The sequence below is a fragment of the Cynocephalus volans genome, chromosome 11 (genome assembly GCF_027409185.1).
Source record: "Cynocephalus volans isolate mCynVol1 chromosome 11, mCynVol1.pri, whole genome shotgun sequence".
In the NCBI taxonomy this organism is placed as follows: Eukaryota; Metazoa; Chordata; class Mammalia; order Dermoptera; family Cynocephalidae; genus Cynocephalus; species Cynocephalus volans.
The window spans coordinates 52,789,389-52,815,087 of NC_084470.1; the positions used below are offsets into that span (position 1 = coordinate 52,789,389).

General features: G+C 37.2%; 1 protein-coding gene across 1 annotated transcript in view; it reads right to left on the reverse strand.

The window, feature by feature from the left end:
- ULK4 (unc-51 like kinase 4) overlaps positions 1-25,699 on the reverse strand; it is a 574,722-nt gene that overhangs the window by 356,948 nt on the left and 192,075 nt on the right. The window contains exons 23-27 of the mRNA XM_063114672.1: positions 19,661-19,794; positions 18,031-18,152; positions 17,807-17,863; positions 5,755-5,806; positions 5,556-5,650 (exon numbers count right to left, since the gene is read on the reverse strand). Of these exons, the coding sequence (XP_062970742.1) occupies positions 5,556-5,650; positions 5,755-5,806; positions 17,807-17,863; positions 18,031-18,152; positions 19,661-19,794 (460 nt within the window). The remainder of the gene's footprint in view (positions 1-5,555; positions 5,651-5,754; positions 5,807-17,806; positions 17,864-18,030; positions 18,153-19,660; positions 19,795-25,699) is intronic.

Genomic DNA, 25,699 nt, shown 5'->3' on the forward strand with positions numbered 1-25,699 from the left:
AGAATATTCAGTGCATGTGACAGAATTTGATCAATGAGCATGCTACAAAGAGACCAACTAAGCATGTGGAAGGCTATATTACATAACCTGTTACATAATTGAGAACCACCCCCCTTAGTTGAGTATTCATTAGATAGCATGAATATGTATAGATAGCCACGCTATTTAGATTATTTTTTGTACCTCTCTTCCCTTCCAACTTAGGGGTCAACCAGAGAAAGCCAAATACGCTCCCCTAACCAATCACACAGGATGCCCCACTTCTAGTTAGCCCTCTTCCAGATTCCCCAGGCCAACAGTCTCCAATCAGAGCTCACCTGAAGCCTTTCTTTTTTTATTTTTATTTTTTTACTATACATCTTTCCCACTCCCCTACCTACTTTTGAGTCTCTGCCAAATGCAAGTGATGTTGCTGACTCCCTTGCTATAGCAAGCGCTGAATAAATAGCCTCTGTTTGTGCTCATTTGCATGGTCTTCATTGATTTTTCAACCTACAGCTTAGACAAAGAATACACTCCCCTACTAAGTATTAAATTTTAAAATCTCATAACTTCTTGGTACATATACCAGACTTTACTGAGGGTTTAGTGTGATGAAGATTTTATAACAGCAACACCAACAATTTAAAATTGAATATTAAACACCCATTTTTAATCACCTTTAATCACCTGTCACGAACTTTTTTCATTTGATCTTCTTCCTCCACAAGCTCTGAGCTCCTGCCCTGTCGCCTGACTTCTTGGCTTCTAGGCCCCCCTCTTTGTTCCTGCCTCCTTTGCTCTTTTCTCACCTTCCCTACCACCGAAGGGGCTTGCAGTCACCATCTACCAGTCACCACCCACAGGTAACCACTATCCTGACTTATAATAGACTCATTTTGTCTGTTTTTAAACTCTGTGCAAATACAATCATGGTATTTTGTATAGGTTAACTTTAGCTCAATATTAACTTTGTGAGATTTATGTTGTTAAGTATAACTATAGATCATTTGTTTTCTCTGTTGTACAGTATTCCATCTTATGACTATACCATAATTTATTTATTCATAGACTGTTGATGGGCATTTGGATAGTTTCCAGTTTGGAGCCACGGGGCATTCTTGTATATGTATTTTGGTTAACATATGTTTGCATTTCTACTGAATTTAGAGGTAAAATTGCTGAGTCACAGTACTATACATGTTGAGCTTCGGTAGCTACTGGTAAACAGTTTTCCAAAGTAGTTGTACCAATTTACACTTCCACTAGGAGTTTCTGAGAGTTCCATTTCCTCTACATCACCACCAAAACTTAGTATTAACTCAAATATTTGGTTTAATTAAAGATAAATTCCTCTATATTTATTAGCCTCCAGCCTTTAGCTTAAAAGTGTATAAAAGAACAGGCTTTTCATAAGAATATATTAAGGTTTAGCTTATTTTTTTCAAGTTAAAGAAATAGAAATATATTTTAGGCAAATTATGTATATTACCGCCAGAATTTTCTAATAAAGAAATAATTTTTATTTCTTCTTTTGCTATTATGAATGTTTTTTTGAAACCATCATGCGTAGGAACAAATTCTATGTACAAATCAAATCACTGTGGTTTTCTGACTGCTCTGTAGGCCAGACTGATGATTTCCACCTCTGAGGAGGTAAATGGTCTAAAAATTCTGCGGAAAATCTGCAATAAGTGCTGCGATCAGCAAGAATTAAATGTATTTAGCCACTTCCACACAATAAATTATTGATCAAGAGCCTTGAACATAGTGTGTGCTAACATTTCAAACAATGTTATGTTCCTCAGGGTGTTGAATCTTCATCTTCATGTATTCCAGTCATGCTCAAGAAGAGGTAATTAGAAGATTTCCCATGAGTTATAGCATTAAAAAATATTTTTATGAAGCTGGTAAGTTGCTATAATACCTTTTCTATCATAATAGAGGATGTAGTTTCAATAATTATGCTGCAATTATGTTTACAATGTAATCTAATTAAATTTCTATTTAAAAGCAACACAGATATTTATAAACACTGGATTTCAACAGATTAGCCATGGTTATTGTTCATTAGGCAAAAAAATCAATAAGCAACATCCCAGCAAGTAATATCTCAATCAAAGACTTAGAATTCATTGCTATGAAAACAACCATGAAAAACAGGGTTTCTAGTTTTGGTGGCTATGGCTACTTGGATTAACTCTCTTACTGAAAATAATAAAAAATGCCAGATAAAACATAAAAAACCAAAATTGTAAAAAATATTTAAGGTCTGAAAAGACAGTGGGGAACTCTCAGAGCAACTTCTGAATGAAAGCCTAAGTAGAGAATTGAGGAGAACATTAACGCATGGGATTGACTGAGACTAGGAGGCATTTACCAATAATATAAACACAGGGCTCCAGTGGGGCCACCAGGCCCTGTCCTCCCAGCATATGGAGTTTTGTGATTCTCCTTACACTGAGCAGGGCACCAGTGGAGAGATTACACTCCCAGAGTGAGGAAAAACCAGATTTGGGCACCAAACCCTCCACACACACTCACACTCCTGAAAACTGAGAAGGCTGCCCTGGGAAGTTATGGTCTTGGACCTATACAAGGGTACTTCAAAAAGTTCATGGAAAATGGATTAAAAAGATACAAATCTTTCTATGAACTTTTTGAAGACCCCTTACATTCTTAGGGATTTGTACACTGGATACAAATGACTTTGGTCTGCTCTTTCGTAGTATCCTAAAGAGCAGTGCCTTTAGGAGTTAGGAACATCCACACTAGGTTTCACAGAATACCCAAGAATGGATTTCAAGGACAATGACCAGCAAGGAGAATAAGCAATAATCAGGCCTCCAAGGAAACAAAATGATTTAGGCATGAACAAGTATAACAGACACCACAGATAAAAGAAGACTTTCACAATTTTCTGATACTGGAATTATCAGACATACTATAAAGTAACTACACTTTACAAATGTGAATAAATAAATCACAAACTGAAAATATCTACAGGAAACTATAAAAAGCAATATAGACTTGAAAAAAAACAGACAAGCAGAATTTCTAGCAATGACAAGACCTCTAAAAATGAAAAATAACTAAAATTAAAAACTCAGTGGGTATATTTGGTAGCAGAATGGCTATAGTAGAAGACAAAAATAGAACAAATGAAATCATTCAGAATATAACATTCAAAGAGAAAAGGACAGAAAATACGAAAGACAGTAAGAAGTATAGAAAATACAGTGAGAAAGCTTAATGTACGTGTGATCTGAATTACTGAAGGAAACAGACCAAAGGAGAGAAAGAACAAGCAAAGATAATGGCAGAGAATTTTCCAGACTGATGAAAAAGGACAATCCTCAGACTCAAGAGGCACAGAGAATCCTGAACAGAGTAAATTGGTTTTAAAAAATTTACATCATAATGAATTTACAGAAAACCAAAGACATCTTCCCCACACCAAAAACAGTTTTAGGAGGACACAAGGGACAAAAAGAGAGATTACTTACCTTCAGAGGAAAAGCTAAAGACTAATACATAACCACTCAATAGCAACAATTCAGAACACAGAGAATAAAATACGTGCACAGTGCTAATTAACAGCAAAAATAACTGCCAACCTAGAATTTAAAACTCAGCAAAAATACCCTTCAAGAAATAATGACTTTATCAGACAGAGAATTTGCCACCAGCAAACCCAGGCTAAACAGAGCTGTAAAGGATACACTTCAGTCAGAAATAAGTGAAGACAGATAAAAGGAGTGAGAACTAAGGGGAAAAAAAACAAAATACAGAGCAAATATGTGGATGAATAAAAATGAACATTAACAATATTAAAGGAGTGATAATAAGATCTGGTGGGAGTTAAAAATAAAACAAGAAAGACTCAAAAATATCAGACACTACACTTGCTATCACCTCTGCCTAGAAAGTTCTTTCCCTGAATATGTCAGGTGTCTGTCCAAATATCTCATTATCAGAGAAATAATCACCTTCTATAAAACATCAATACCATTCCCTCGCCCATTCATATTCTGAGTTTTTCTTCATACCACTGACTACCACCTCGTATATTATATATTTATTTTAATATTTTTTATTGTCTATCTTCCTGCTTAAATTGTAGGCTCCATGGGGGAAGGTACTCTGTTTTGTTCACAGAAGTCTTTCTCCTCTGCCTAGAGTTGTACCTCGTAAGGCAAGGCGATCAATAATTATTGAATGATTACTTCGTACAGTTGAAGATAAACATAACTAAATGCTAATAAAATAAAACTGACTTAGCTTTGGTTTTAACTTTAAATCAGACCTAAAACGATTTTAAGGAAAATTCACTAAACTTTATATTTTCTATCTTTCCCATGATTCTATACATCGTTCTTAGAGCTAAAATAAGAAAGAAAAAAAAAAGTAGAGTCAAATATCATCACTATTGTCCCACCATCACCATTATCAAAGCAAATGCAATCTTGTTGTAATGTTGAAAAAAAAAAATTTAAATAAGAGAGTAAGATATTAGGAAAATTTTTTTAGGTAAATAAAACTGGGAAAGAAAAAAGGATTTCTATAAAGGAATTGTGAAAAAAACATATGAACATAAGAGATACTTATATAGATTGTCCACTTTTTGTAGCATGGGGAGCTGGTAGTATAACCATCTTAACATTATAACATTTAGGGAGTTACATATTCTTTTAAATACAATTCCACAAAAACTTTAAGTATATTAACCAGCATGTAAAATTCCAAAATAATGTCACTTACAACTGATTTTAATAATAATTCCTAGTTAAGAAAGCAAGATACAATCTTTTTTGGCATTCTAAACCACATTTGATAAACTAAAAATTTTTAACATGCATATAATATAAACCCAAATCAGAACTGAGCTAATTCCAAGATGTCACCAGCCAAGAAAGATACTATTTAAGTGAAAGATTCAATGAAAAAAAGAAAGCTAAGAGTATACAGTGGGGGAAGCAGGAAGAAGGGGTTGTTGTGGAGAAGAATAACGTGAGGAAACAAATTCCAGAATTCAGTTCTACAATGGTATCTATGTGACCCTAAAGATTTCAAAAAATTATTTTTCTTTATATCATAATTTCTTTAATTCAATTTTTCTTTCTAAATTCAGTACTTTGACTCATCATCATTACAGGCAATCCCCAATTTATGAGTGACTACTGTCTAAAATCTTACCTGTAGGATTAGGTGTTTGAAAGTTGAAAAACATTTTCATATCAAAACCTCTGCTAGTTCATACCTTGGATGTCCATATAATTTATTATCCAAAAGTAGTCACTGTCATTTGGATCATTTTTGTACTATTGGTTACAACAAATAATCAGGCAAGAAGGAAGGAGTAAGCTGGGAGGAAGGTGTGGACCAGGAGGAAAAGAGAATTTCAGCAAAGAAAAATCCCCAGAAAGTCAAAGAGGGAAGGGATTTCCTATGTTCATTCTGCCAGTGGGGAGGCTTTTCTGAAAGGTTTTTTCATCTGAGGAACATACAAGAGCCAAGCATATGTAAATTACCAACTAAACCAAAAAGAGCTTTTTGCAAAAGCTGCCAGAACTGACCGTAGAGCGATAGTCTTTCAATAAAATAGGATACTGTATTACTGCTTCAAAAGCTGACAACGTGATCTTAATAAATTCTTCCGATCCCGTCGGTCCTAGGAATACAGTAAATTACTAAAGGTGTTTTTATTTACCTGTACTAAATCACAATATCAAATTACCTCAAACAAAGACATAAAATGTCCCATGGTCTACTCACCAATGGCTCCATCTATGTTAGTTTCTCCTGAGTCTACTGATTTAATATGACTCTGAAAAAAATAAATTTTTTAATAAATGGAGGTTTCAAAATAACTCTGAAATAAAATACAGGTAGTTAATGTTGTGTCCAAACTGCATCTATGTTCATAATAACTCACAGAAGGCATTAAATACTCTACACATATTATAATTACTATAATCATAGTTTTGAAATACAATAATATTAAATACTTACATAAATTATAAACTATAATCATTTTTAAATACAAAATTACCATCAATGTGATTTAATGATGGGATAAATTCAGTAGTAATATAAGCACCTGCAAAAGTGAAAATAATCCAATGATATATAACCATTTCCAACAATATACCACACTTACTCTCTCACCATTTCGGAAGTTAGTGAGAATGCCACATAATCAAGTGAAATAGTTGTCTCAAAGGAGGGTCTAGTCTTAGCTACACTGAATGCAAACTGCATCCAGACAAAACAGTTTAGTTCTCAAAGCCTGTCTTCAAATTTCACCACTGTCTTTAGTTTCTCCTAGATACATCCAACTCCAACTCCTTTTCTGTGCTCCCACATTCCATGCTCGTGCCTCCTTTGCAGGATGACCCCAATACTGTTTGAGAGGTGGGCACAAGCAGCTTGACTGTGAGCTCTCTGAGGCCTCAGCTCCCTGGGTGAGTGCGCTTCCTAGTCCCTGGCCAAATGCTCAGAAAAAAAGGTGCTCCAAGAACATAATCTCAATGAAACAACCACTGCTACAGCTGTGATAGGAAGAGCACCTGTGTTACTGATATGCAGAAACGCTGCAAAAGAGTGCTTGCCCCTAGCTCACAAAATAATACATATACTAAGTTTTATGTATAACAAATAACAAATAAAATAAGATGACCTTAGATCTAAAAAATAAGTATAAGCAATTAGCCCAGAGTAGAAATTGGTCTACTATACTCCAATGGTTTTTCTTAGAATATCTGATAAACATAAAAGAATATATGTAACATATACAAAAGAACACATGTATATATTTTGTGTTATAAGAACAAAGAAAACACTTAAATCCACCAATCAGGTTAAGAACTAAGACAATCCCAATTGCTTGCAGGAATTCCCCCAACCCACCTGCCTGCCTCTCCTCCAGAGATAACCACTATTGTGAATTTATTATTTCCTTGGTATTTTTAAATAGTTTTAGTACATCTACATGTGTCCCAAAATAGTATATTGTTTGTATATTTTTGAACTTTACTGAAATTATATCAAACAGTATATAGTTCATATAAATGGGACAGTACATAGCCATTAAAATGTTTAGAAGATGTAAGCCCTGAAACTGTAAAACAACTACAGGTTGAACATCCCTAATCCAAAAATCTGAAATCCAAAATGTTCCAAAATCTGAATTATTTTGAGTATGAACATGATGCTCACTGGAGGATTTTGGATTTTTGGATTAGGGATGCTAAACTGGTATGTATTTTGCAAATATTCCAAAATCAAAAAAAAAATGTGAAATCAGAAATACTTCTGGTCCCAAGCATTTTGGATCAGGGACACTCAACCTGAAGAAGAAAACAGAGAAGAAAAGCTCCATGACATTGGTCTGGGCAATAATTTTTGGATATGAACCCAAAAGCACAGGGAACAAAAGCAAAAATAGATGAATGAGATTACATCAAACTAAAAAGCTTCCACACAGCCAAAGAAACAATCAACAGAGTGAAGGGACAACCTACAGAATGGGAGAAAATATATGCAAACCAAACATCTGATAAGGGGTTTATATCCAAAATATAAAAGGAACTCAAACAACTCAATAGCAAGAAAAATGGATAACCTGATTAAAGAATGTTCAAAGGATCTGAATAAACATTTCTCAAAAGAAGATATAAAAATGATCAACAGGTATATGGAAAAATGCTCAACGTCACTCATCATCAGGGTAATGCAAAATAAAACCACAATGAGATATTACCTTACACCTATTAAAGGCTATTATCGAAAAGACAAACAATAAATGTTGACAAGGATGTGGAGAAAAGAGAACCCTTACACACTGTTGGAGGAAATGTAAACTAGTACAGCCATTATGGAAAACAGTATGGAAGTTCCCCAAAAAATTAAGAATAGAACTACCTTATGATCCAGCAACCCGACTACTGGGTATATATCCAAAAAATATGAGATCAGTATGTTGGAGAGATGTCTACACTCTCATGTTTACTGCAGCATTATTTATAAAAGCTAAACATGGGATCAATCCAAGTGTCTGTATTAGTTAGTTTCTGTAATAACAGAATACATGAAATTGGGTCATTTACAAGGAAGCAAAATTTATTTCTTACAGTTTTGGAGGCTGGGAAGTTCAGAGTCCAGGGACCACATCTAGTGAGGGTCTTATTCTTGGTGGGGGTCTCTGTACTGAGTCCAGTGGCAAGGCAGCATATCACATGGCTAGAATGGCATGAGCAAGAAAGCTAACCTTCTTACTCACTCTCTTTATAAAGCCAGCAGAACCACACTCATGACAACCTATTAAACCATCAATCCATTACTCCATGAACGGATCAATCCATTCACAAGGGCACAGTCCTTGAGATCCAATCACCTCTTAAAGGCCCCACCTTTCAAATGTCAATCAAATTTCCCATGCTCTTAACACTGTTATAGTGAGGATCAAGTTTCTAACACATCAAGTTTTGGGGAATACATTTGACCCATAGCAGTGTCCATCAGTGGATGAATGGATAAAGAAAATACAGTAGATATACACAATGGAATACTATTCAGCATTCAAAAAGAAGGAAATCCCATCATGTGCGATAATATAAATAAACTTGGAGGGCATTGTGTTAAATGAAAAAATCCGGCACAGAAAGACAAATACTATATGATGGCACTTACATGTGAGATCTAAAAAAGCTTAATTCAGAAGTAGAAATGAGTATAGTGGTCACCAGGGGTTGAGGGGTAGGGAGTACTGGGAAGATGTTGGTCAGAGGATACAAAATTTGAGTCAGATAGGAGGAATAAGTTCAAGCGACCTACTGCACAACACAGTGACTACAGTTAATAAACACGTATTGTATTCTTGAAAATGGCTAAGAGAGTAGATTTTTAAGCATTCTCACCACAAAACAATGATAAGCATGTGAGGTAATGCATATATTAATTAGCTTGATTTAGTCACTGCACAATGTATACATATTTCAAAACAACATGTTATATATGACAAGCGTTTAAAATTTGTCAGTTAAAAAATTAAAGTTTTTCACGTTTTATTTTTTTAATTGACAAAAAATTTTTTAAAGCCTTCTCCATGAAACTTCATCATCAATAAAAATTGCTGTTAAAAAAAAAGTGTTTAGAAAAAGAATTTCCTAAAGATATGGGAAAATACACAATATAAATCAAAAAAGGTAGAGTATAAATCTATACAGACAAAGGACAGTGATGGAGTTTGGATGTGTTGTCCCCTCCAAAACTCAGGTGGAAATTTGATCTCCAATGTGGCAGTGTTGGAAACTGATTGAGTCATGGGGGCGGATCCCTCATGAATGGATTAATACTCTCCCTGGGGGAGGGGGGATTAATGAGCGAGTTCTCGCCCTATTAGTTCCCGTGAGAGCTCCTGGCTTAAAAGGACCCTGGCACCTTCTCTCCCTCTCTCCCCCTCCCCCTCCCCCTCTCCTCTCGCTTCCTCTCGCAATGTGATCTGCTTGTACCCTCCAGCTGCCTGCCACTTTCCACCATGAGTAGAAGCAGCCTGAGGCCCATGCCAGATGCAGCTGTCCCAGAATTGTAAGCCAAATAAACCTCTTTCCTTTATAAATTATTCAGTCTAAGGTGTTTCTGTTATAGCAACACAAAACATACTAAAACAGAAAATTGGTACTGAAGAGTGGGGTGTTGCTAAACAGATACCTGAAAATGTGGATGCAGCTTTGGTACTGGGTAATGGGCAAAGGTTGGAGGAGTTTGGAGGACTTAGAAGACAGAAAGACAAGGGAAAGTTTGGAATGTCTTAGAGACTTATGTGGTGGTGAGCAGAATGCTGATAGAAATAGGGACAGTAAAAGCCATGCAGATGATGAGGTCTCAGATAGAAATGAGGAACTTATTGGGAGTTGGACAAAAGATAACCCTTGCTACACCACAGCAAGGAATTTGGCTGCATTGTGTCCATGCCCTTGGACTTTGTGGAAGTTGAAACTTAAGAGTTGTGAACCAGAGCATTTGGCAAAGAAATTTCCAGGCAGCAAAGCATTAAGGACACTGCATGGCTACTTCTAACAGCCTACTCTGAGTTATGGCAGCAAAGGCATGATGTAAAGCCAGAATTTAAAATTGAAGCAGAGTGTAAAGATGTGGAAACTTTGCAGCCTGGCCATGTGGTAAAGAAGCAGAGAGCCAGAGAACAATGCAGGGGTGAAGCAGATAAACTGGTTGCTAAAGACATTATCTTGGCGGTGAGGCAGCCAGATGCCAACAGCAGAGAAAATGAGAGGAAAGCCCTGAAAGCATTTCAGAAGTCTGGAAGGGTGCCCATCACAGACCCTGAGGCCTAGAAGGACTGAGTTATGCTGGAGGATAGACCTGGGGCACAGCTGCCCTCAGAATCCTGCTCCCTGCATCCCAGCTGCTCTAGCTAGAGCGGCCCCAAGTGTGGTTCGTGCAGCAGCCCTGGAGAGTAGAGGCACGAAACCTCGGTGGTGTCCACACTGTGTTAAGTCTGCAGGCCAGCAGGACATGGGAGCAGTGGAAGTATGGCAGCCTCCACCCAAATTCCAGAGGATGTATGGAAAAGCCTGGAAGCCCATGCAGAGACCTGCCGCAGAGGTGGAGCCACTGCTGAGGACATCTACTAGAGCAATGCTGAGCAGGGAAGTGGGGTCAGAGCCCCTACAGAAAGCCCCCACCAGGGAAACATCTAGTAGCGCCAAGGCAGCGGGGCTGCTGCCAGGACCCCAGAACTTCAGGGCCACTGGTAATGTGCAACACAGGCCTGGAAAAGCTGCAGGCAAGGCTAAGCCTGGCAGAGCTGTGGGAGCAAGGGGGCCCGAGGCTTTGGGGGCCCAGATGCCCCATTGTGCCCAGGATGCAGGACTTGGAATAAAAGAACATTGTTTTGGAGCTTTAAGACATGATGTCTGTCCTGCTGGGTTTCGGACTTGTTTGGGGCTTGTTTCTCCTTTCTTCTGGCCTATTCCTCCCTTTTGGAATGGGAATGTGTACCCAATGCCTGTTCCACCATTGTATCTTGGCAGTAAATAAATTTGGTTTTGTTTTTCAGGTTCACAGCTGGAAGGACTTTTGCTTTTGGTCTCAGATGACACTTTGGACTTTTAAGTTGGTGCTGGAGCAAGCTAAGACTTTTGGGACTATTGGGATAGAATGATTGTGTTTTGTATGTGAGAGTGACATGAGTTTTGGGGGGCCAGGGGCGGAATGATGGAGCTTGGATGTATTGTCCCCTCCAAAACTCAGGTGGAAATTTGATCTCCAATGTGGCAGTCAGTGTTGGAAACTGATTGAGTCATGGGGGCGGATCCCTCATGAATGGATTAATGCTCTCCCTGGGGGAGGGGGGATTAATGAGTGAGTTCTCACTCTATTAGTTCCCGCGAGAGCTCCTGGCTTAAAAGGACTCTGGCACCTTCTCTCTCTCTCTCTCTTGCTTCCTCTTGAGATGTGATCTGCTTGTACCCTCCAGCTGCCTGCCACTTTCAACCATGAGTAGAAGCAGCCTGAAGCCCACGCCAGATGCAGCTGTCCCAGAATCCTAAGCCAAATAAACCTCTTTCCTTTATAAATTATTCAGTCTAAGGTGTTTCTGTTATAGCAACACAAAACGGACTAAAACACATGGTCTCAACAACATGTATCTGTATATGTCATATGTATTACAGATACATGAATAATTTTTTCTATAATGCAAATGCATAGATACGAATAGAAAACATTATAAGGAAAAAACAATACGTGAACAATGGTTGTCTCCTAGTATGTAGTTATAGGTGACCTTATTTTCTTCAAATTTCACTATAGGGCTGGCGGGTTAGCTCAGTCTGTTAGAACATGATGTTGCAACACCACGGTCAAGGGTTTGGATCTCCATACTGGCCAGCAGCCAGAAAAAAATAATTTCTTTCTCACTCTATAATCTTCAATATTTTCTTTAACAAGCATGCACTTTATAATTTTTAAAAAATAAATAATCTTCAAAATAAGAAAAATCTTAAAGACATCTATTGTCTAGGTTATCAAGAAAATCAGAAAGCCTAGAAAAGGCAAGCTCTTTGAAAACTGAAAATACATGACACCTTGAATTCTCTTTCTTGGTCTATGAATAAACAAACAAACAAGACTAAAAAAGAAATAATGGAGTTAATTTTAAAAAGAGGCAATGTATACTTTTCATGATAACTTAGTTGAAATGGTTTCCAGAGTTCCAAAATGGGCACATAACTTCTGTTGAATAAATATAGATTTGATGTTGCATAAAAAATTTAGAGAGAGATGTCTTTTTACTTAAATCTACCTAAATATTTATAGATTACTAAGCAAAGAAAGAAGGCATAATACAGTATGTACACTTGTAATACTATAATCCACTCTGTATAATTCTTTAAAAAACATATAGATAATACACAAATGCCAGTGATGTGAACAATAATTTTCAAGGAAGAGGTCTCAGGAAAGGATGAGCAGTGGTTCCTTCTGGATCCTGACACAGGAGGCGAGCTTCTGCTTCCTATCTTCTGCTGTTCTGTACTCCTGGGATTTTCTATCTGCTCACATGTATTTTCCTTTTTCTCCTTTTTCATGTCAACAAACGTTACCTAATTCGTAAAATTGTGAGGTTCCTTTAACTTCTTTTCTTCATATACTTCCCCTATTTAATTTTAAAAATCCCTACTGAAAATTTTGTTGATTTACCAATTTAATGTCTATTGATAGATTTCTTCTTCCTCATAGGAAGTAATGAGGTGAGAGTGAGAAGAGTAAGAGGCATTGAAGCTTCCAGGAGAGGACACATAAATAATCGTCTACATGAGCATGAAGGTATATAAATTAGGAAAATAAACTAGATGTACCAGTCTGCAGAGAGGGCTCACTTGAGATGAGCAGTCATGAATTTCAAGTGAGACCGGTTATTTTCACTGTGTTTTTCCCTAGCCATATTTGTCCACTCAAAGTAGGGCTAGTGTTAAGTGGAGAATTAAATTTAGCAAACACTAGGATTTGCCAGAGGAGGGCAGTGAAGGAGAGGAAAGAGACTTATGGGTATACTCAAGGCAGTATTGATGCTGGACCGGGAACACTATGCTGAGTAAAGAGAAAAGGTTAGAAGCAGAGCCAGGGGAGGGCCAGATGGTAAGCAAAAAGCTGGTGGGAACAATTTAAGGCACAGAGGAGTTGAAGGGTTGTTGGAGTTGGGGAACAGAGAAAGTGAGTTGAAAATTAGTGGTGGTGGCCAGACAAGGGGATGCTGACGATAAGGTCAAGAGTTTGACCACGGGGATAGGCAGCTGAGGGAAAGACAGACAAGCTCACAGGCAGAGAGGCTGAGGTGTTGGAAGGATCCTCCAGAGGGTCATCAAATTCTCCACAAATGCTGTCAGGAGCAGCACAGAGAGACTGACAGTGAGCCCAATGCTAAAAAAAATTTTGAGGAATAAGGGCCAATGACTCACAAATTGCATATGACCACAATGCAGGGGGTAAACACAGGATACCTTTGGATGGCACGAGCTTCAAAACTGGGAGTTTTAGCAGGTGAGGGAAAAAGGATGGACACCTACCCACAGCTTGGCTCACTGGCTGGAGGATGGTGGGGGGAGGGGGTAGCAAGAAACAGCCCCATCTAGAGGGCAGGAGGGACAGCTGCATCTCAAGGGCCACCGCTCTTCAGTATTAATCCCCCTTAAAGAAGCTGAAAAAAAGCTCCTGTAGCAAACTGGGAATATGTATTCATGGTCTGTTAAAGGAAAAAAACTCATAACAAGAACACTTACGTGGCAACAAATAAGTATAGAGTATCATGTTTTTAAAAATATAACAGTACTCTATCTCTCCTTTATCCACAACTAAAGCCAAAATCTACCAACAAACCAGCACTCACAATAAAAATCTACAGAGGGCAGATTTTTAAGTATGTCCTTTCTTAGTTTTTTTGTTTTTTAAAAGATGACCAGTAAGGGGATCTTAACCCTTGACTTGGTGTTGTCAGCACCCACCATGTGAGCCAACTGGCCATTCTATATAGGGATCCGAACCCGTGGCCTTGGTGTTATCAGCACCATACTCTCCCAAGTGAGCCACGGGCCTTGGTGTTATCAGCACCACACTCTCCCAAGTGAGCCACGGGCCTTGGTGTTATCAGCACCACACTCTCCCAAGTGAGCCACGGGCCGGCCCTATCCTTTCTTAGTTATTTTTTTAAGATAACTATAATCACCACACAACCACTGTACTTTTATAAACTAATAAGGACAAAACTTAAAATCAAACACAACAAAGTCCTCTTCCTTAGCTCATTAATCAAAAGCATTTTCAAAAGGACACAGTACAATGAACATTAGGTTAATACACATCAGGAGTTCCTTAACATATTCCCATAATGTCATTACTTCCTGTTTCCCAGCCCAATTCAATGGAGGCCCAAATAAGTATAGTATTCACCACAGAATTTCCTAGTAGCACTTCCCCAGAGACTTGATTGCTAAAATGTGTTGAGGGCACCCAGTGCCCTCAACAGACTGCTTCTGCCAATAAGAAGTGAAAACAGCAATTATCAGCTGGGTATTCTTTTTTTTCCTGGAGCCTCTGAAAGTTTGAAAATGGTTCAAAAGCACCCTGCAAAATTGTTTCCAAACACTAATCTCTTTAAAATATAAGAAGACCAAAACTTCATTTTCCTTGTGAAAAAAAAAAAATGTTTACTAAAAGTAAATTCCTCCTTAATCTTCGTTTTTTGTCCTCAGTGCTAAGAAGAGCTATGGAAAAGGTCATAATACTGCAGTTCAGAAGAAAGGAACAGGGCTAAGTAATTTAGAAAATGCCTCCTCTTGAAATGGATATAGAGCTGGAAACAGAAGCTTAGAAAAGGTTTAAGAATTGTATAAAAGAGGGGTTTAACAACTTATCCACAGTGATAGAGAAGGGATGGGCAGAGAGCTCAAAAAGTATCAGGGAGTTGAGACAGTTAACAGAAAGAAGGTACAAGCCAGATTGTCCACAAAATCAAACTACTGAAATAAATCCAAAAAAAGAGAGTCTCATGGAATGCTGAGAAAAAGGGGAAAGAAATCAAAATAAGAAAAAGAGAAAAGGAATGACCTAGAGGGCCAGTCCAGGTGATATAGTCAATGCACCGTATGAATATCTTAAATAGAGGACAAAGCAGATGGAGCTGAAACAGTAATTAAGGACTAATTGAAGAAAATTCTCAGAGCTGAAGAGCAAACTAGGACTACAAATGGAAAAAGCAAACAGGATACCTTTAAAATTTGACAAAATAAAAGCAACACCTAGACATATTCCAAGGATACTTTTAAATTTCAAGGATAAAGAAAAAATTCTACAAGTATCCAGACAGAGAAAGCAAGTAACCTATAAAGGGGCAAAAATCAGGCTGACCTTAGATTTTTCTGTTGCACCTCTAAATGCCAGAAGACAATGGAACAATATCTACAGAGTTTTAAGGGAAAATAATTTTGGACCAAGAATTTTATACTCTGCCAAGTTATCATTTCTGTACAAAGACAACTAGAAGACAATCTCAAATATGCAGAGGTTAAGAAAGTATGTCAACCAAGAACCTATCCTGAAAAATTTGCCAAACGATTTATTACAGCCAACAGAGAACATGAACTGAACTAACTCAAGAATAGGGAGACAATTGTATGAAAGAATTAATGCTGTTTTTCAGTTTGCCTGGAGTTCGAAACTTGCCATGAGACACATACTATCCGGACCCCAAGAAACCAAAGAAGACATCAATAAAGCTATGCTGATTCTACCCTGAAGCACATCAAAATCCAGCAGGACCCTAAGATAACATCAAGGATGGGAACAGAATCCAGACGGGGCCTTGGCAAGACCTTGTATCTGGCTCCTTGCATGGAGCCCCCACAGCCCACGTCCCCCTCCCGCCTGCTTTTCACTTCCCACATTCCATTCCCTCAATCCCCTCTTTAAAAACCCCAGAGTAAATCCGGGTCTGTGAGATGGTTTTATTCTGGCCATTCTCCTTCAGGTTACCAGAGAGATGAGTTAGCCTAACATCTCTCCTCAGGTCATCTCCAATATTCCTGAATAAAAGCTGACTTCCTAGTCCACACACACACACAAAAAGTTAATTCCTACACTCACGCCTCCATACATAAGTATACTGAATTTTTCTACCAAAACATAAAAAAATAAAAAGGCTATAGGTCAAACAGGCAAGCCATGCGCTGGTGCCATCATGAAAAATGAAGCCAATGGGAAGTGCAATTCCTAAAATAACCAGGCAAGCTGTTTTCTATTTCCTAAAAGTGCCTATACTGAGAAGACCCTATGGAACACCCACAACCCACAAAAAACACTCCCACTCCTTGGAGAAAGTGACCTTTCCTCAGCGTGGCCTCCTCCCTTATCTCTGAACACAGTATTGCGAGGAGCAGATGAGTTGTGCCTAAAATACATATATATATATAATTCCTGGAAGTCCAAAAAACTTTTATGTTGGAAACACTTGACAGGTCCTTGAAAACCTAAAGTGTACTCAGTTAATGTAGGCAGAGAAAAGTACTACACGTGAAAAAAGAAAAAAGAACAAACAGAAGACAACTATACCTATCCCAAACAAATACTGTGCCAAAATAATCCAAAATGGATTATAAGAGCAAAATTACTATTTATATGTCAGTGCAATGGAATTATAGATATAGAAGTATAGCCGTGCTAAAATGATGCATATATTGTACTTAAAAACAGATAAAGAAGTTAAAGACTTACTTTAATTTACTTGAGAAAAACTTAGTAATTTGGTAGATGAAAAACAGTAATTTGCAAACTCATAAATGTACTATCAAAATCATGTACTTTCTGGTATTCATGATTCAAGGCACTAGATTGATAAAGATTTGAAACTGAGCACAAAAGGACCCCCACTGCATTGCCTGAACACATTGCTTCCTTGCAGTCAGGAACCTCCACTCAACATTTGCGCTTAAAAATATCATACTGCACTCAATGATGAGCCTTCTAGAAAACCATATTCTCACTTGTGGGTGGTAATAATCGTTTTTTGTTTCTTTTCATTTCAAAGTAACAATAAAATTGAAATATCTACTTCATTTTAACTAAATACCTCTATGGCATTTTGAAAATCTCAGTTCACTTTATTAGTAGTACCAAAGTAAGACTGGAGATGCTGCATGACAGAGGTCTTAGCTTTTTTTTGTATAGCTCCTCATTTTATCAACAATATATACAGTACTACAGGCAAGAGAAAAAGCTTACTAATTCATGAGCCACAACCAAAACAAAAAGATGATTTTTTATGAGCAAAAACTGAAGTGAAAGACAGTACAATGACTTGTTTTTCATTTCTACCTGTATCATCAAAATTAAAGAAAAGGCTAAACTGAGCTTAACTTAGAGGAATGCCATCACAGAAAAAGAAACTGCACATGACTGGACAATATAAGACAAAGTAAATAATAATGATAATATATTCTTACTATTCCATTTTCACTCGTTTTATTACTTTATATTTTTTTATGACATTTAATACCAAAATCTATGAAAGTGTTTCTATGGACTTACTTATCCTATTTGGGGCTATCTCTGAACAAAATGCATTATCAGAGGAGAATGTATTTTTCTCCAAATGTCAAATTTTATTACAGTCAACAGGTAAAGGTCACTTCCCTAGAAACAAATAAATACCACTAGGATTTTTAAATTACCTCATTCTGACACCAGATTCCACAAACAGTAGAGACAGGCACATTTTTATTAGGAACTTGAAAAATTTAGTATTACTCACAAGAATAGTTCCATAACTGAAAAGGAACTCTTCTGTTACAACTTGAGGTCGAAATACCTGTGTGATGAGAGTTTCCATAGATTAAATCCTGAAAGTCATGTACAATTTTAGCTCGACAAAAAGAAAAAAAAAATGAAAATGTTTTGTCTAGGTTGACATTTCTCAGCTCCACTTTACAAAGAAAGGAGCTACATTTATATTTTTCTCCCCTAATACAATAGTACCTGTGAAGTTACGAGGTGAAGCACGATGGGCATCATGGGGAGACACATCTTCAGCTGTTTCACTTGAACTGTTGATGGGTGTTTACGACCAGAAACATTAGCCAAGGCGTTAAGAATGTCACCTGTGAAGGACATGCCACAGCATGCATGGAAGTTAAAGACCACAAAAACTAGGTTACATTGGTCATTGCATGAATACTAATGGGGCCTCTAAGGTAATCAACCTCCAAATAAAATAAGTGGGTAGAAGCTGTGTCATTTTATTCACAAATATTGAAATTATAACAGACACTTGTGGCCTCTGGGGACAGAATGTCATATTCTGCATAAACATTACCAATTAACCTCTCATCTAGAAATTTAAAATAGAATTTATAAATGACAATGGTAGAGTGGTGGATTTAGAGATTTTTGTTTTTATCATATTTTCTAAGTTTCAACAATGAACACATTACTTTTGCAAACAGGAAAAATTATTTTCAAATTATAAGTGAACAGATTATAGACCACAACTTTAAAAAAAAAGAATAGGATGGAAATAAAGATAAATTGCCAAAACTACTCATTTGATGATAAATCCAATAATACATAAAACTTGCTTTGTGGACATCAAAATCTTATCATCATATCCTAAAACAGGATGAGTGTGGTAATAAGGAACTCAGCTACAAGGAACTCAGCTACCAAGTGAGCAGATTATAGCCTTTAGGTTGGAGATTCAAAAAAGGTTACAATCCGAAATAAATTTTGAGCTGCTCTACTTTCAGTCGTTAAAAGGCAAAAACAAAAAAACTCCTAAAGTATTCATAAGAAGCAAAAAGTTACTGTCAGTTGGCCATGAAGATATTTTCATTACTTTGATTTAATATTCTGAATTTCTGAGTCTAAGTATATTTTACTGTAACGGCTTGGATGAAATTCAACATTTTAAACATTTCTGGTTTATAGCTACATCTGCTGGAAAAGTATGGAATCGAATTTAAGCTACCTGTATGCATTCCTTAGATTTTAATTTCTATAAATAACAAGGGAATAAGAGATTTCTTTAGCTATAATAAATATTTTTTCAAATCATTGTTAGATACTTTTATCTTAAAGATAATTTTTCAAACCAAAGAACCTTTCAAACTTTGGACTTTACACCAATATCAAAATTCTTTGCTTTAACATTAAATTTTTAAATTTTAATTTCTCAAATTAAAATCTATGCATTTTAAAGTTCTTTTAACAATAATGAAATCTGTGGTTCTAATTTCAAGGGAAGATTTATTTCCTCAGATTTAGACAGAGACAAATCTTAAGAAAAATGATCAAAAGTAAAAGCGTAAGTCCAATTTTAAGCAATTAAAATGCTTTCCTTTTGTTTATTTTCTAAAACTGCCAGTTTGCCTCAGATAACCCCTCAGTGTAACCTTTATCCTGCTTGTTGTCTCTATCATGTCACTGACGCAAAATAATTATAAAAGCAGATAAGGCAAATTTAAATCTTGAAACTACACATTCAAGAGAAAGTGTCATTGCATTTGCCTGCAAGAAAAGACAAGTTAAGAATAAAAAAGAGGTGATGCCTGAAAATCAAGTAGCAGAAAGGTAAGCAGCAACGAGGCCTGAGGACAAGACTCTAATTTACCTAAAATGCGTGGCAGTTCCTGCAAAATGTGACGGATGAGAAGATCCAGGCATGTGGACAGGTATTCATTGCCACTTTGCTGCTCCTTGCCTGGAGAGGCCTTTCTGCTATCTCTCTCGATGTACATCACCAGTCTACATACAGAAAAGTGCAAAGATTACCTCTCATGATAAAACAGTTGATAGCTTCTGTCCGAAAATGTTGCCAAGGCAAGTGTTTCCAGAGGGCACAGTCCCAATCATTCTGATGTTTAGATTTGCAGCAGCTTGTCAAACACAGTCAAGTTTTGCCTTAGAAATCTCAAAACGTTTATGCAGAAAGAAAGGAAGGCCACTCTGAATCTCTCTGCCAACATATTACAAAACAAGGCCCTAATTTCATTTGCCTTTGGCTAATGGAAAGAAACAACATGCTCCAGATGATAACTGAAAGGCAAACGAAGATGTCTGGACAGAAGACGGCTCTTGGTGTTTCAAAGATCCAAAGTAGAACCACAAGTTGACTACACTTTTATTAGTCATTAGTATTAAGCTTGCTTGGAACCACAGGCAATTCATGTGAATTCCAATTCTTTCTGTAAATTATGTACATAAATCCAAAGAAAAGGTTTAATTTTAACACTGGGTTTTATACATAACAGACACTATCTAAACATCTGGATTTTACATGTCCACTAGTTTGATACCTGCCTTTTAAAAAAGAGAATCTATCTCTTCTTCAAACCGCATCAATATCTGAACCAACCATTCCCAACCCAGAACTAGTGAGCACACTGGACCATCACCCTAAATATTTAGGGTGTTGTTGAAAGTTTTAGGCCCTCTCCATGTTTTCTCCCTTTTCTGGACCCATCAGTCATTTTTCCCAAGTTCTCATTTCCCTCAGCTCTCTACAGGGCAACGAGTCCAGTGATTCCATTATGCAAAATCCCCTTTACAGCAATGTCCCTGTTCGCCATCATCCATCTCTCCTTTTCCATTGTTCTCATTCACCCTACCCAACTTTTACTTCTTATGGAGAACTTCCAACCAATTCCCACTGTAAATTGGAAAGAGGTGGCTTTGTACACGTATGTACATACATAAAGAATTACTGAAATCCTGACACTTAGCAATTGTGTGGTTCTCCTAATAGATTTATTCATGCATTTGCCTTTGTGTTTATCACTATTTGGAGCCCTATTGGTGAACACATGGGGTTTAACCCAAGTCAGGAAGTTAGCCTTGATTCCACATCAATCAATGCCCTCTGTTCTAATCATTCATTATGACCCTAGCCAAACTCTAACAAATATATGACAATGGTTAAGATTAAGACAGAGTATTGATGAATCAATAGAAATGTATTAGTACTACCTGAAAATAACTCAGAGCACAAAATTTCTGATAAAGAGTAAACCATAGAAAAGTAAGTTCCCTCCATTTCATGACAAATGAACTTTAAAAACATCAGCCATAAAAGCCGTGATGGACTGAATGGGGACAGCCTGGAGCTCCAAGGAACCTGCAGCACAACACTATCACTGTGGCTGGGAGCTTTCAAGAGAATGGCAGTGATTCCAAGAAAGTCTTAATCGGTACCTGTTTCATCTGCCCATCTAAAGAGTGGGACCAGAAAGGACTAGGGACAATGGGAACCCATCTGCTCTTTCTGCTTCCCGAGATGGGTTGCTTGATAGCTCCCTGCCCAGCCTCACCATCTGCAAGACAGCTTTTCCTAAATTAAAAATTATGACATTTAACTGCATCCCCTCCAAGATAAGCATTTCAAACACCCCTTCTGACCGTACCTGCTCTTGTTTCTACTTGCTTGTTCAAGTACTTCCACTATGACCGTTGCACAACTTCCTAGGAACTTCTCCTAATTGAATCCACGACACTTCCTACCAATCCATCAGCCCTTTCTTAGCTTTCTTCCTGACTGGATTATATCTCACCATCTATCATTGATTACACTCTTGCTGCTCTTTCTTCTCTTTGCACACATCTAGCCAAATGAACTCTGGATGAATCTGACAATCTACTTTCTGTATACCTGCAGAAAAGGATGCTGAAGTTAAACGTTGAGCAGATACACTCCACTATAATTGAATGGCCCAGAACAGTATCAGTAATCCAACTATATTTCCTTGGTCAACTTATTCCCACAGTCTATTTTCAATTTTTTCTTCTCGTCAAACCCTAACCATCCATCCTCTCATGAAACTCTCAGTAAGTGATTATGCCTCCTGTTGTACCTAAAAAATAGAAAGCATCATAAACCCCTCTTCTTCCCAGTTCCCAGTCTGTACAGCAACTGTGCATCCCATCCTAGCCATCTTTCCTCCTATAACAACAATGGATCTATCCCTCTCTTTCCATTTGTGCTTTGGATCTCATTCCCTTCCACCTTCTTATAACCTTAAAACTGCCAATGATTCATTTTTCTTTTTACATATTCACTCATTCTCATTCTACAAAACACCTTTCGTGCTCTTCTAGCAACTGCCCTATTGCCTCTCTCCCCCCAACTCTAAAAGAGAAATCTATATGAACTGCTTCCACTGTTCATTCTACTTGTTCCTGAATCACCCTCAATCTGCCTTTCACTCCCATCACTCTAAGGCCACTGACAGCCGCCAGAACATCAAATCCAATGGACATTTGTCTGCTTTCACTACCTATCTTGACAAGTCAGCAACATTCAATACTGTTGCCACTCCTCCTATTCCTCTATCTATCATGACATCATACTTTGCTAGTTTTCTTCTTCAGTTTCTCTTGTTCCTTCTCTGTGTCTTTTGCTGGTTCCTGCTCCTAAACGCTCAAATTTATGAAGACTCGGTTCTAAGAACACTATCCATTTGACCCAGGCTATCTCATCCCTCCCAATGATTTAAATTACCGCGTATATACACAGATGTCTTCCAATTACATACTTGCATCCCAAACCCAGTCTCTAAGCTACAGACCAATACATTTAACTGCTGACTTAACATCTGCTTTTGTCTGTTTCAAGGCACTTCAAACTCTATATATCCAAAATAAACATCATCATCTCATCAAACCTAGTTATCTTCCAAAGTACAATATCCCACTGTATACATCACTTTCTACCCTATTAAAGAAACCAGAAACCTAGGAGAGTCACCCTTAACATCTCCCTTTCTCTCACTTCCCATGTCAAGTCAATCATTAAGTATTCCTCAAAAGCTTATACTTCTCCACTCCCAACCAAGTGCGAAGCCACCATATTTCCTCCTTCTGGATTACTGCAATAGTCTCCTAGCTAGTCTATCTGCTTTTACTCTGTCATTCTAATCCTCACACACCCTACACCTAAACTAAGCTTGTCCATCAAGTCACTCCCCTATTTAAAACCCTTTGAAGGCATCCCATTGTTCTTAACATTGGAGGTCTTAAAATTCCCTATCATGACCTACAAAGTCTGCAAGGTCAGACACCCAACTACCTCTCTAGCTTTGTCTTGCTTTCCCTCCCTTCCAATTACACTGTCCTTCTTTCAGTCCCTTAAACTCAGTTCCTCCCCAGCAACAAGCTATTACCTCTGCCTGTATGACTCTTCTCCCTCCTGTTTGCCAAGGAATCCCTATATGTATTTCATAATTCAGTTTCCACTGACTTTCTTAAATTAAATCCCTCTACTACATCGTCTCATAGCATGAAATATTTTCAGGCCTTACCCAACTTCAATTTTTTTTTTTTTTTTAAAGTTGACTGGTAAGGGGATCTTAACCCTTGACTTGGTGTTGTCAGCACCATGCTCACTCAGTGAGCTAACCAGCCATCCCTATATGGGATCCGAACCCGGGGCCTTGGTGTTATCAGCACCGCACTCTCCCGAGTGAGCCACGGGCCGGCCCCCTAACTTCAATTTTTTTAATACATTTTTGATTATTTGATAATGTTTGTCACCCCAGTAAACTTAAAAATACCTAAGGGCAAGACATATATCTGATTTTGCTCGCCACAACTTTCCACTCCTGGGCACATAATTCCTGACATGAATTAAGTACTCAATAAATATTAACCAAATAGGTATTACTGCTGAAACTGCCATAAGGTTTTATTCACCTAGTGCTGTACAGCAATTCCTTGGTTATGGCTCTTTTCTTAATTCTACTGTTTGATATATGTTTTCTTGAAATTTATACTGATGGATTATATATAAGAAGTAAAAAAAAACAATGTCCACTTAGAAAAAAAGTGTCAGGAGCAAAATCAAAAGGCAAATAAACTGGGGGGAAAATATTTTCATTTCATATCACAAAAGATTAATATTATATCTGAAGATTCACACATATCCCTACACACATACATATATATCCCCCACATACACACACACATATTTATATATTTCTCCCAGAAAATGACTAGAAAAAGACTAACAAAGAGAAAAAATGAGCAAGGGATAGGAAAAGGCAGTACACACAGAAGAAAATATAAATGGCTCAAGCAAAAAGATATTCCACTTTGCTTATATACAGTAAAATGACTGATACTCTGATATGCTGCTGTTAGAAATATAAGTAAAAATCCCATGGAGTGTAAGTTGGCAATATCTTGAAAATTAAAATCTAATAATTCCACCTCTAGAAAGAAATTATTCTATAGATAAACTTGTATACATGACATGACACATATTCATAGTTTGCTATTTATAACAGCAAAATATTGGAGGGTGGGTATCCAGCAAAAGGGGACTGGCTAAGTAAAACCATTAGAATGCAGATATCAAAAAAGATGCGGCTTTTTATATACTGTATGGAAAGAACTATGAGATGTTAAGTAAAAGTTCAAAATAGTGTACTTTTTGTGTAAAAAGAGAGGAGAATAATCTATATTCATATTTGCTTGCATAAAAAAAATCCAGAGAGATACATAAGCAACCAATAATAATCCTTTATTTTGCTCAATGGTAGTCTGGGGCAATGTGCATATGGTGAGAAATTTTTCAACCTCTTGAATTTGGTTTTTAAACCATGAGTATGCCTTACCTAAACTTTAATGTAAATATTTTAAGAACATTAACTACTAATGTTACCCTGTAGAGACTTTTTTAGGTAATATAATGCTCAATTATACAGGATACCCTACCAAATGATAAATGCTGAGTGAGGCAAACAGACTACCGTTGCTTTGTAAGATCTATACTTTCTCACAGTGTCAGTGTCAGGCTGACTTTAAAAAAGAAGTTAACCAACATTACTACAGCAGTACCCCAAAACTTCATTATGGTCAGTGTACATTATGATTACTAGATCCTTTCCTTAAGCAGGGTTAACCTTTTAACTTGACAATATTGGGACAGAGATGTCAACCAAATCTGGAAATAATTCCCAGCTCTAGCACTTTCTAACAGTGTAATTTTGAACAAATTGCTTAAGTTGTTAGAAGTTTCAGTTTTCTAATTACAAAATAAGATGATAATGCCTGCCTTGTAGGATTGCTGTAAGGATTTAAATGAGAAATAGCCTAGACCATGGCAAATACTCAAGAAATGGTAGCTTCTATTATCATTATAATCATTACCACCACTACCACCACCAAAATTGGGATACTGCTTTCCCAAGTATACAAATCTGAAGAAAAAATTCCTAGAAAATGCTAAATCTGTATTTCATCCTGCTCACTGATTCACAAATCATCATGGTCAAAAACCCTGCTTCCAGTTTCCCCTGCATTTTGGAGCACTGCCTCAACTTATTAAAATGAGAGCAAACTTGCTATCTCTCTATAGATGGTATAGAAATGTATGCCATTAAAACTGTTGTACTCCTTTACATGTAAGAAGAATGCAAACGTTTTCCTTAAGGAAATAAAATCACTACCAGGTCGATTTTGTTTTAAGTGAACATGCAGGATGTAACTCCATTTACTTACCCATTCTTCTACTGAGAGAGACATTAAGTCTCCTTTCAGCTTTTGTTCTTACAAACAATGCTACCATGAACACTGCTGCATCCATTTCCTGGTGCACAGGCGCAATATTTTCTCCAGTATATGTATAAGAATGAAAACTCAAATATTCACAACACTG